General features: G+C 39.9%; 1 protein-coding gene across 1 annotated transcript in view; it reads left to right on the top strand.

Annotated features, from left to right (window-relative positions):
- LOC136858659 (hemolymph lipopolysaccharide-binding protein-like) overlaps positions 1-6,434 on the top strand; it is a 77,807-nt gene extending 71,373 nt beyond the window's left edge. The window contains exon 5 of the mRNA XM_068225652.1: positions 6,201-6,434. Within this exon, the coding sequence (XP_068081753.1) occupies positions 6,201-6,355 (155 nt within the window). The 3' untranslated portion in view covers positions 6,356-6,434. The remainder of the gene's footprint in view (positions 1-6,200) is intronic.
- The last annotated feature ends 6,630 nt before the right edge of the window (positions 6,435-13,064 follow it).

The raw sequence follows: 13,064 nt of genomic DNA, 5'->3' as shown, positions 1-13,064 counted from the left end.
TGGGGCTGGGTTTATGTGTCGTCTTCATCATCATTCCATTCTCATCACGACGCGCAGGTCACCTACGGGAGTCAAATCAAAAGACCTGCATCTGGCGAGCCGAACTTGTCCTTGGACACTCCCGGCACTAAAAGCCATACGCCATTTCATCTACCGCTGAAGCAGTGGGTCAGTCATAACAGAGTTCGGACAGGCCGTGGAAGATGCAGGGACTCACTCTACAAATGGAGCTGCATAACGTCACCGGAATGTGAATATGGTGCCCCACGGCAATCCATCGCTCACATCGTTGGCACCAACAAGCTACGTGCTTACTCGGGTAGCTAGGCTGATTTCTTTATACCATCAGAGACAGTGCTAGTGATACGAAATTATTTCCTTCCTAGTGTAATATCCTCCTCTGCGAACCATGTGACCTTGACGCGGTGGGGAGGCTTGCGTGTCCCAATGATGCAGATAGCCGAGCCGCAGGTGCAACCATATCGGATGGGTATCTGTTGAGAGACCAGACTAACGAATGGTTCATCGAAAGGGGGGTAGCAGCCTTTCGGTAGTTGCAAGGGCGGCAGTCTAGATGATTGACTGATACGGCCTTGTAATAATACTCAACATGGCTTAGCTATGTTGATACTACTACACGGCTGAAAGCAACGGGAAACTGCAGCCTAACTACCTCCCGAGGACGTGCAGCTCTCTCTGTGTGAATGATGTACTGATGATGGCTTCCTCCAGAGTAAAATATTCCGGAGGTAAACTAGTCCCCCATTCGGATCTCCGGGTGGGGACTACACGAGAGGGGGCGATCATCAGGAAGATGGATACTGACATTCTACGAGTCGGAGCGTGGAATGTTAGAAGTTTGAATCGTTGTGGTAAGTTAGAGAATCTGAAAAGGGAGATGGATAGGCTAAAGTTAGATGTAGTTGGTATAAGTGAAGTACGTTGGCAGGAAGAACAGGATTTTTGGTCAGGCGACTACCGAATTATCAACACGAAATCAAACAGGTTAAATGCAGGAGTTGGTTTAATAATGAATAAGAAAATAGGGCAGCGGATAAGCTATTACGACCAGCATAGTGAAAGAATTATTGTCATCAAGATAGACACCAAACCAATGCCCACCACAATAGTGCAGGTCTATATGCCTACTAGTTCAGCGGATGATGAAGAAATTGAAAGAATATGTGAGGAGATAGAAGATTTAATACAATATGTAAAAGGTGACGAGAATCTAATTGTGATGGGAGACTGGAATGCAGTGGTAGGCAAAGGAAGAGAAGGTAGTACAGTAGGAGAATTTGGATTGGGACAAAGGAACGAAAGAGGAAGTCGGCTGGTTGAATTCTGCACTGATCATAATTTAGTCCTTGCCAATACTTGGTTCAAACACCACAAACGACGGCTGTATACGTGGACGAGACCTGGCGACACTGGAAGGTATCAAATAGACTTCATTATGATTAGGCAGAGATTCAGAAACCAGGTGTTGGATTGCAAAACTTTCCCAGGAGCAGACGTGGACTCTGACCACAACTTGTTGGTCATGAAATGTCATCTGAAGTTGAAGAAATTGAAGAAAGGAAAGGATGCAAAAAGATGGGATTTAGACAAGTTGAAAGAAAAGAGTGTGAGGGATTGTTTCAAGGAATATGTTGCACAAGGACTAAATGAAAAAGCTGAAGGAAACACAATAGAAGAAGAGTGGAGAGTCATGAAAAATGAAGTCAGTAGGGCTGCTGAAGAAATGTTAGGAAGGAAGAAAAGATCAACTAAGAATCAGTGGATAACTCAGGAGATACTAGACCTGATTGATGAACGACGAAAATACAAGAATGCTAGAAATGAAGAGGGCAGAAAAGAATACAGGCGATTAAAGAATGAAGTGGATAGAAAGTGCAAGGTAGCTAAGGAAGAATGGCTGAAGGCGAAGTGCAAGGATGTCGAAGGCTGTATGGTCCTGGGAAAGGTAGATGCTGCATACAGGAAAATCAAGGAAACCTTTGGAGAAAGGAAATCTAGGTGCATGAATATTAAGAGCTCAGATGGAAAGCCACTTCTAGGGAAAGAAGACAAAGCAGAAAGATGGCAGGAACATATCCAACAGTTGTATCAAGGTGAAGATGTAGATAATTTGGTTCCGGAACATGAAGAGGCTGTTGATGCTGATGAAATGGGAGACCCAATTTTGAGGTCAGAGTTTGACAGAGCTGTGAGTGACCTAAATAGGAACAAGGCACCTGGAATTGATGATATTCCTTCTGAATTACTGACTGCCTTAGGAGAAACCAGCATGGTAAGGTTATTTCATTTAGTGTGCAGGATGTATGAGACCGGAGAAGTCCCATCCGATTTTCGGCAGAATGTTGTTATACCTATTCCCAAGAAAGCCCGTGCTGATAGGTGTGAAAACTACCGCACCATTAGTTTAGTATCTCATGCCTGCAAAATTTTAACACGTATTATTTACAGAAGAATGGAAAAACAAGTTGAAGCTGAGCTGGGAGAAGATCAATTTGGCTTCAGAAGAAATGTAGGAACACGTGAAGCAATCCTGACTTTACGACTGCTCTTAGAGGATCGAATCAAGAAGGACAAGCCCACGTACATGGCATTCGTAGATCTGGAAAAGGCATTCGATAATGTTGATTGGAACAAGCTATTTATGATTCTGAAGATGATAGGGATCAAATACCGAGAACGAAGAATTATCTACAACCTGTATAAAAATCAGTCTGCAGTGATAAGAATCGAGGGCTTTGAAAAAGTAGCAGCAATCCAGAAAGGAGTGAGGCAAGGCTGCAGTTTGTCCCCTCTCCTTTTCAATGTTTACATAGAACAGGCAGTAAAGGAAATCAAAGAGAAATTTGGAAAGGGAATCACAGTCCAAGGAGAGGAAATCAAAACCTTGAGATTTGCCGATGATATTGTTATTTTATCTGAGACTGCAGAAGATCTCGAGAAGTTGCTGAATGGTATGGATGAAGTCTTGGGTAAGGACTACAAGATGAAAATAAATAAGTCCAAAACAAAAGTAATGGAGTGCAGTCGAACGAAGGCAGGTGATGTAGGAAATATTAGATTAGGAAACGAAGTCTTAAAGGAAGTAGATGAATATTGTTACTTGGGTAGTAAAATAACTAACGATGGCAGAAGTAAGGAGGACATAAAATGCAGACTAGGACAAGCAAGGAAGAGCTTTCTTAAGAAAAGAAATTTGCTCACTTCAAACATTGATATAGGAATTAGAAAGATGTTTTTGAAGGCTTTCGTGTGGAGCGTGGCATTGTATGGAAGTGAAACATGGACGATAAGTAGCTCAGAAAGAAAGAGAATAGAAGCTTTTGAAATGTGGTGTTACAGAAGAATGCTGAAGGTGAGATGGATAGATCGAATCACGAATGAAGAGATACTGAATCGAATTAGTGAGAGGAGATCGATTTGGCTAAATTTGACGAGAAGAAGAGATAGAATGATAGGACACATCTTAAGACACCCAGGCCTTGTTCAGTTGGTTTTTGAAGGAAGTGTAGGTGGTAAGAACGGTAGGGGTAGACCAAGGTATGAATATGACAAACAGATTAGAGCAGATGTAGGATGCAATAGTTACGTAGAAATAAAAAGGTTAGCACAGGATAGGGTGGCATGGAGAGCTGCATCAAACCAGTCTATGGACTGATGACTCAAACACCGTGTAATATATACAATTCCTGCCCTATACGCCGCGCGATAGAATCGCCTATCTCCAAATAATTTACAGGTTTTATATTCTCCATAGATGAATGAGTGCCTAGATTTGTCATATACACTTCCTGTAACTCCTTTTGTAGCTCCGCGATCTTGAGATTTGCTTCATTTAATTCCCATTGTAGTTCGTCAATTTTTTCTTTGTCGCTAGTCACATTTCCGTTCATGAAACAATTGCTTCATGCCATCCCTTCCTTATCACTGTCCAGGGCCTGTAGCTTACCACACTTGGAATGAAACCACATTCCACACGTATCACACTTAGCACCAGACCTGAAGTTCCTCTTACATCCCTTACACTTCACGTTCACGTTCACTACCTCTTCTGAAGCTGGATGAACAGGGCCCAGGTTTAACTCCAAGTCCCATATAACAAGTAATGTGGTAATGAGTGTCACCGATATAACACTCCGCGGTATCTGCGTGCTGCAAGTCCGCATTCTAGCACGCAATCCGCAGCTCCCTGCCTGCTTGCCCATGTCCCGATTGCTGCAGATGGTGGTAAATATGTATATTGTCAACTTCGCTAAGTAATAATATCCACAGTAATATAACAAAAGCTCCTGCGAAGTTGTGAGCAGCTGATTGGTTACATTTACCAATATTCTTCCATCTAGCCAGAAAATCCAATATTTAAACAAGTATAATTGAAATAAATTTATAATTAATCATTATATGACCCCTAAACGATGTAATATTGTATGTACTAAGATAATTATACAAAAAGTAAAGAAGTAATAATAAAGATGGCGTACACTATTATAACATGAGTAGTAGTAGGTAATTTATATAATCCTTAATGATAACGGTTGACTGTATACTATACATAGCTTGAAGAAAGTCAGATAACAAATAAGATACAAACCAGAAATTCAACTACTACCTACAAGATATTTGAGGCAACATTGCTTGAACCTACCAGATGAGGCCCTTCTGAAGGAGATAGGTATTTTCTTCTACTGTCGTTCTGAAGTGATGAGAAATGAGCCTGTCTGCCTTGTGGGCTGGTGAGGAGGTGTCGATAAGAGTGCATCCCTTTTCGATCGAGTTCCGAAACTGTGATTAGATGAGAGTTGGTGAAAATGACAGTACAAGTATGGAGGTGAACACGAAGAAAATATTTGATAATCAAGGAACAAAGCATTAAGTTTATGGCGCTGTTCGAGTTGTAGCCAGCAAGTACACTGTGGGCAGGCTTAACGTTGTCAAAGTAACATATGTGACATAAAGGGAACACATGCGTTATGTACTTGTAGTTTGTCATTAAAATAGCAGCCAGATCATTGTACCGCTGTCACTGTAGTCGAAATGTGGTAATACCAAAGTGCGAAAGAGGCGTTCCAAGATAAAAATGTTGTGAAATCTCATAATTTAGTTTAGCATTGCAAATATTTTTCTGTAAACGCTGATAGTTTGCTGCTTCCAAGCTCTTTTACTGATACAAAGAACTTAATTGATGCATTTTTGGGCAGAGTTTTAGTACAGTGAAGTTGATTATCGTTCTTGAACGAAGTCGTGGGTGAGAAACTACTACACAGTACAGAAGGAACCTGGTATAATGTTATCAAAAATTCGTCGCATGCGGATATAAAATTGCTGTGCTCTCTCTCAAAGTTTCATCGAAGACCCAAGCGTCAAGAGTGATCATTTTTGTCATATTAAATTAATTTAGTTGCTGTGGGATCTTTTACAATTTCATACAGTAAAAACCGCCCTCCACTCAATATTACTCTCAACACCAGTGCATGATGATCTCCACAAGTGGAAACTTGTTTTCTAATGTTTATCCACATTCTGACCAGAATTGAACCCATACAGAACTGAACCCATATACTTTCTAGTGAGTTAATCACACCTTTACCGCCTCGGCAAAGCACACTATACAAAAGTTCAATGCTCAACAGGGACATGCCACTTGGATAGCAGAACGATCAGAATATAAGTATATGATAAGTCTGTATTTATTAGAATTCATCACCCACATTGTCTGCTTTTTAACGTTGAATTGTTTGGAATTATTTCGACAGTGAGAAATACTTGATATATTCAGAATACTAATGCGATCTGAAATAAGCAGAATTATTTCCTCCTTGATCTTAAGTTGAGCTTTTCTCGATGGACGTAAGATTATGGAGTGTCCAATATCGACTAATGTCTTTCTTCAGCAGATGCACATAATATTAAGTTAATATTTCATCTCTTGCATCCAATTTAATCTTCCACTTTAGTTTCTCAATGAAATTCAAAGCAACTTAGGTGAATAATTTTAGGTTTTTAATCCTAATAAGTGTCATTAGATTTTATGAAATATATTTCCTCTTTATATATTATAATATTTGTTATATGATGGTCCTTGTGAAGACCGTACTGCGTTAACTCAGACATGGCAGTACTGAAAGTTATGGCATTCAGCAAACTATTTAGAAATCTAAATGGATATTTTTTTTAATTTTCAGGTGTTCCCTTGTCAAAATCTGGTTATACAATGTGGGAGTCTGGACAGCCAAATGGAAAATATGACCAGAATTTTGGTGGAATTTCTGCCGAAGGTCTACTGTTCGACATTCGCAATGGATGGAAACTTGGCTTCATATGTGAACAGGAGCTGTAATATCAGAGATATTTTTGTTGTTCTGGGGAAGATATTGTATGACTGTACTAGGAGCAAAATAAATATAACCCTCATTTAACAGAGTTTGAAAGATATTGGAGGACTGCGCATTGTTTTATAAAATAAAGGAAAACAGTACCAGGGGTTCAGCAATTTTACCGAGTGCTACCTTTCAATTTAGGGACACTGAAGCTGCCATGCGGTATGTTGCCAGTTGAGGTGAACACATGGTAATTTGCTAGATAACTCTCAGACTAGAACATCATCTGAAATGAGTTAGTGATTTATGTGGTACTGGCATAAATAAAATAGAGCTTGTTTTCACACATACATAATATACTTTCATTATATATTGTGATACCTTTGAGTGTCCAGTCTGTAGGTTGCTCAGAAGTTATGAAGCATATCCATAAACTTCTTCAACTAGTGTTTGGATTCATGCTTTCACGGCCCGTAATTGTAGCCATGATATAAATTTCTGGGCTTGTGGCGTGGCCAGAAAAGAAGGTGAAATTATTTACGCTTCACAGAGAATTTTCCTCCGCGTCTTGAGGAGAATTTCTCACAAGAAACACGTCCCCAGTGATGAATGTTTAAATTTAAGAATGCTTTACTGTTTGACTTACAGTAAGTAGTACGCTCATTCGTCATCAGATGACTCTCTGTTCGCTAGCACAGCGCTAGTATTCCGAGTTGAAGCTGACGACACCACCGAAGCTCCAACTAGCTCTGTTGTCTCGTTTATTATCAAAACTTTTAGCATTAAATCATTAAAATCTGAATCCACACTTTAGCTTATTAGTCTCCTTCTCTTACTTCTGCCATGCATTTTTCTCTAAGGTTACCATCCTCCTACATTCACCGCATATTGCTCAGCAACCTAAGATGGTTTGTAAGCAATGCTTCTTCCTCCTGTTTATTCATAATTTAGTATTTATATCCCCATTGTGTGTACTCTAGTGCCATTGTCACCACGACTTTGTAATAGTAATCATTCTCGCTATCTCCATACGTGTTACTTTCACTTAACCCCCACTCTTAACCGTAAAGCAAAGTCGATATGAAAATAGACCACAGCAACTGTAATGTCCCCCGAGAATTCACTTCTGCCTGACAGAACACCGTTGATTACAATTTGATGCATATTCTATTAGCTTTGACAATCTTGATACGATTTGACTTACTATGCTACTATGCACTGCTACTATGCTGCATTCTGTTCCAGTTCATCTGAAATTCAGTCTCCCCAAGGTTCTTTTTCAAATGACATCACTATAGTGCTGGAATTATTGGTAGTCGTTGCACCTCTTGTAGACGAAATGTCCGAAATATTAGTTTACAGATATTCAGCAGACACCACACCTTAAAACACGTCGTTGGTGGATATATCATTAAACTAGGTTCAGCCACATTGTTTGAAGTTTACATGATATATTTAATGAAAGGTATAGAAAGGTAGGGAGCTTTTTAGTTTCATAATGTGACCACCGACGAATTGCTTTCACACGTGGTCTCTACTGAATGTCTTTAAAATAATAGTTTGGACTTACAATGCTTGTATAAATCCTGTAACTACCTTCAACCAGACCACAAAAGTTTGCTTCCGTCGCAGATTTGTGTTCACCGGACATTATTATTGTTGTTGTTTTATCAGACCTGTTTCCGTCAGGTTACCCTTAGTCTTGGAGGGGTACATATAAAGAAGAGGATGCATTAGGCTTATTTTAACGAAAATTATAGGTAAACTAAACGCTTCATAAATCTAAACCGTTAAACATGAAAGTGATATGAAATTAGCAGTAACAACACTGCAATGTGAAGAAGATAAACCCTAAACACCGAGAAACACTTCCCTAATTCTCAAGGACGACTCTTCAGTTCACTTGCAAACACATTCACTAAATATTAAATTGGGATTCACACACTGATTTTCATATCTCCACGCCTTTCATCTACTTTCATTTCCCTGTCCATATTGTTTCATGATTAGAGCCTTTGTTTGGGGCATTTTTTCGATGCATCTTTTCTTACGTTCTAGAAATACCATAACTTCATAGTTTCGCCGACGAGTTTTACCTTAAAAACCTAACTTGCGTACCGCCCATTATTCATTATTATAAGCATTCCAATAATAATGACCGCATTTACATCGGTCTAATTTCTTCTTCCGGGCCATATTCTTCACCATCCATTTTCAAGCACCTACGCCTGCTAATAGGTGGTCAACTCCATATTAGATTGTGGTCCTTATCATCGAAAATTCTCCGGAATATTCCAAATTTCCAAATGGACTTTCGAAGTCCAGAGTCCTTAATTACATTGTTCCACTACCTTCCAGTGTGTAGGAAAGATGAGCCTTATGCCTAAATGATGACTTATACATAGCAAATGCTAATAGTATACTAGCACAGAAGTTTAGTATACGTATCCAATTCCGACTAGCTCCTATACCTTCAGTATATTTTCCCACTTATCTTCTGATATCATTTCATTCTTTTTACAATTCTCAGACAGAAATCGACCATTAATACACTCATGCCCTTCCTGTTGAACCTGACCTTGACATCATTCAATGCTTCATAGAATGTATCTACTTATTCTTATCTGCTCTCTCAGATAGAGACTTCATGAAGACGATTTTCTTCCACATTCCTAACACTGCAAAATATTTCAATATCATAAATTCCTTAACGAATCTAGCAGAAATTATGTCGCGTACTTAAGTTTCCATAATTGATAGTCCCACCGTAAATTCTTCACTTTCAGCACATGTTAGATTTTTACTTCTTTTTCTTTGCCCTTTCTTACCCGAACATCCATAAACTATTACCACACCTAGACACATACATCTTGTATCAGACATTTGTATTTCATTTCATCCATACGACCTATTACATTTTTTCCTGTTACTGAATTATTTTCAAGGAGTCCGTGACGTGCCAGATCGGCATGGGACTCCGTCATGTCCATTTGTGCGAGGCATGGAAATGCATTTAAGCGTGTTTTTAGACTTCTGTGAAGTAAGATAGTAGCCTGACTGATGAATAATCCCAGTGATAAATTTCATCCCATCGGTTAAGGGACCACCGGTTGATTGAGCTTGTCCTAGACGCGCGACCAAAAGGAGGAACACTTCGCAAACTGAGAAAGCAATACCTTTTCGTGTTCCATGCCCACAAGTACCCGACTTCCACGTCCACTTACTAGGCCGTTCACCTGTTGCCCATGGTTCATGAACTAAGACATGGGTGCTGGAACTCACAACACGAAAAGCATGAATGATTTGTTATACCAGAACAATTGCAGGAGCTTTAACAGTTGAACTCGTATTTTAAAAGATGTGTACAAACAAACAATACAACCGCTAGAGGATCAACGTTAATGTGAGAACAAGATTCGCTAATGAACCAGGCACACAGTAATGTCAAGATGGCAGCAGTGAGGTTAGCGACGTTATCTTGTTCAAAATCCGCAATAAAAGAAATGAACGTATTTAGGACCTGTTAAGATGGCAGCTGTCATCTTGACAGCTGTTTAAATTCTGCGGCTCACGTAGTTAATATGACAACAGTGAGGTTAGGACCTGTCAAGATGGCAGCAATGAGGTTAGTGACTTTCTCTTGTTCAAAAAGTTAGCGTAGCTTTGTTAGCTTACACTACGTGCTCGTGACGTTACGGTCACGTGGTCATTACGTCATGGGGTCAATGACCTTGACCGGGGTCAATTACCTCATGGGAGAATGCTGATTCAGCTCTCATTGTTTTAGAACTCCCGTTGCTATACTACTCCCCTCCAATTAGTCTTGACACAGTTCACAGTAAAGCGGAAAATACGTTCTCCTAGACCTACTCGTATATGTTGGATTATGTCAAAATAATATTCATGCCATTTTGAGTAAGTGAACAATGCGGTGTTTTCTTGGGGAATAAATATTATTAGTTTATTGGTATTCGTTTTATCTCTATTTGGGTCTTGTTCTTTTTGTGTTAAATTGGTACATACTTATTTCTTGCTCGCTTACTTATGTTTCTTTCTTTTTGGACAATCGGGGCAATATATATTTGAAATTCATTTATGTGAAGTTAACTAAAAGTAGGTTCAGTGGTCCCTTTGGGTGTAATTAACTGTCACTGTAAACTACGTTAATCTGCAAAAATCTAAATAAATAAAAGTTACGTAAAAGAACATGAGATATATTATATTCATAATTAGGACTTTACTATATTTTGTGAGTTCATCTAAGGTGTGATATAATCCAACATATACGAGTAGGTCTAGAAGAATGTATTTTCCGCTTTACTGTAAACAGTGTCAAGTCTAATCGGAGGGATATTACAATAGATTTCAGAGAAATCTCTGTGTCATCTGGTACAGGAAATTATCTCAACGAATAGACAAACTAAATTTGCAACTACTACTACTACTACTACTACTACGAAACGTTTTAATTCCTCCCCTGAAGGGGGAGGCGGGCCTCTTAGACGGTTACGCCGTCTCTCAGGCCGGGAGATTTGTTCCGGTGAAGGAGGTGTGCGGAGAAGGTGAGGGGGTAGGCGGCCGTGGCCTATACTACGAACTGTCCCGGCATTCGCCTTAGTGCAGGAGAATGGAAAAACCACGGAAAACCATTCTCAGGACAGCAGACGGGTGTGGCCAGGCGAGAAATGCAGCACTGTGCCCCAGGCCCGTCGAATGCAGAGGCTTAGAGCCACGGTAGAGCCGTGACCACCTCTCCTCTGCTCGGTTGGCTGGTCAGAGTACAGAGCATATGGGACAACAACCCACTCTGCATCTACCGACCAAATTTGCAACCTTGCACCGTGGCTTTTGTCCAATAATTTGAAGCTTATCGCGTAGGAGATGTCGTGAGTTAAATTATATTTTCGGAGCATTGATAGCAAAGTAGGTTGCCTTTACATTGTAATGTTACCTTAAAAATAATTAGCACTGAACACAGCTGTTAATCTATGAATTTTAACCGCCTAATGTATATTTTTCAGTAATCACTGGAGAATATTGGTACATATTGTTTGTGAACATTTACAAAACTGTCAGAACATTTTGAACAGATATCTGATAACGGAAATATGAGATAACATGTGCTATTGTAGAGTCATGTTCTTAATAGAGATGTAGCATCACACCAGTATGTACAAGCACGCACATTAATGGTGTCCCGACATAAACAATCAACACTGCCCCACTCCAGTACTGAAAACGAGGGTAGAGAGTGAAGGGATAGTGTTGAAGCCCACTCCAGTACTGAAAAGGAGGGGAAGGGAGTGAACAGGTAGTGCTGAATACACAGTGCGTGTATACTGTAACATTGTAATAAGATGGCTCCTATGCTATCACAGGTGAATCGAGGCCGTATTATTGGCATGTGGGAGGCTCACATGGTCCCCCAAGCAATAGCACAAGCAATACCATGCAGTCTTAAAACAGTTTGGAGATGGATAGAAATATGGCAAGAACGAGGTGAAGAAGGATTGGTAGATCATAGGACATATAACAAGGCTCCTAGAAGAACTATTCCGGAACGGGATGCTGGAATCATTCAAACTATGGACAATTCTCCGTTTGCAACTATCGATAATGCGATTGCCGCATTGGAATTGCCAGTAAGCCGGACTACCGTGAGTAGCCGAATCCACGCGACAGGCATTTACAATCGCCGAGCTGCGAAAAAGGGGCGACTTCTTCCTATCCCAGAGAAATTCGCGTAGGCTTTGCACTACAAGAAAGTGTTACTCCACGACAGGAATGGGAAATTACAATTTGGTCGGATGAAAAGGTATTTTGCTCCGATCCAGGTAAACAGCTGAAGTGCTGGCGTCCAGTTTGAAAGCGTTATGAAGAGCTAGTGTTCGAGCTATTTACATCATAGGAGAAGTTCCTGTTATCAGGTTTGTGCAAGATAAATGCTCTGTTCACACTGCACATGTAACCGAAGCTTTCTTCAAACAGCATTCTGACCTTCACGTGCTTGACTGGTCTCCCAAGTCGGCTGACTTAAATATAATAGAACATGTTTGGGCACGAATGATAAACATGTGGGTTCCAGGTCAGGAGAGGACAAGAGCGGCTCTGTTAATGCACTGCCATCGAGTTCGGGCGAATCTAAGGAATGAACCAGATTTTTTCCAACATCTGATTGATTCCATTCCCAAGCGGCTAGAGCAAGTGATGAACAGGAACGGGGCTTGGACTGATTATTAATTCTTGGAGTGAGGAGGAACCCGTCACTTACAATTGTTGTAAAGTCAGTATTTGATACAACTCTTTAGTTATTTAATACACATTTCACAATTGGTTCTGAGTTAATTTCCATTTTTTCTTTTCTTGAAATTATATGTGTATAGACAGTGCATTATGTTTATTATTTTACCGTACATTTTATTTATATATTTTCGAGGAAGATGCGATACGTTCATATTTTTGATAAGATATTTCTGTAAAAGTGTGTTAATTTTATAATAATTAGTTATGTTGAGATGTTGCTATAATAGCATTTTTGTTGTAAAGAAAAGACTTTGTCTTAATACGTATACTTTCACGACCACTAAATGACATCTTTCTCCGTAACTCTGGAGGCCATGGAATGAACTATATTTCTGACAGGGTCTACCTATCTTGAGTCTGGTTACTATGGAGTGACTGTAGCCATTTTGCTTTGTTGTTGCTCTGAAGACGATCCTGGTCGCAGGA

Source organism: Anabrus simplex, chromosome 1 (genome assembly GCF_040414725.1).
Source record: "Anabrus simplex isolate iqAnaSimp1 chromosome 1, ASM4041472v1, whole genome shotgun sequence".
NCBI lineage: Eukaryota > Metazoa > Arthropoda > Insecta > Orthoptera > Tettigoniidae > Anabrus > Anabrus simplex.
This window is presented reverse-complemented; position numbering and strand designations above follow the sequence as displayed.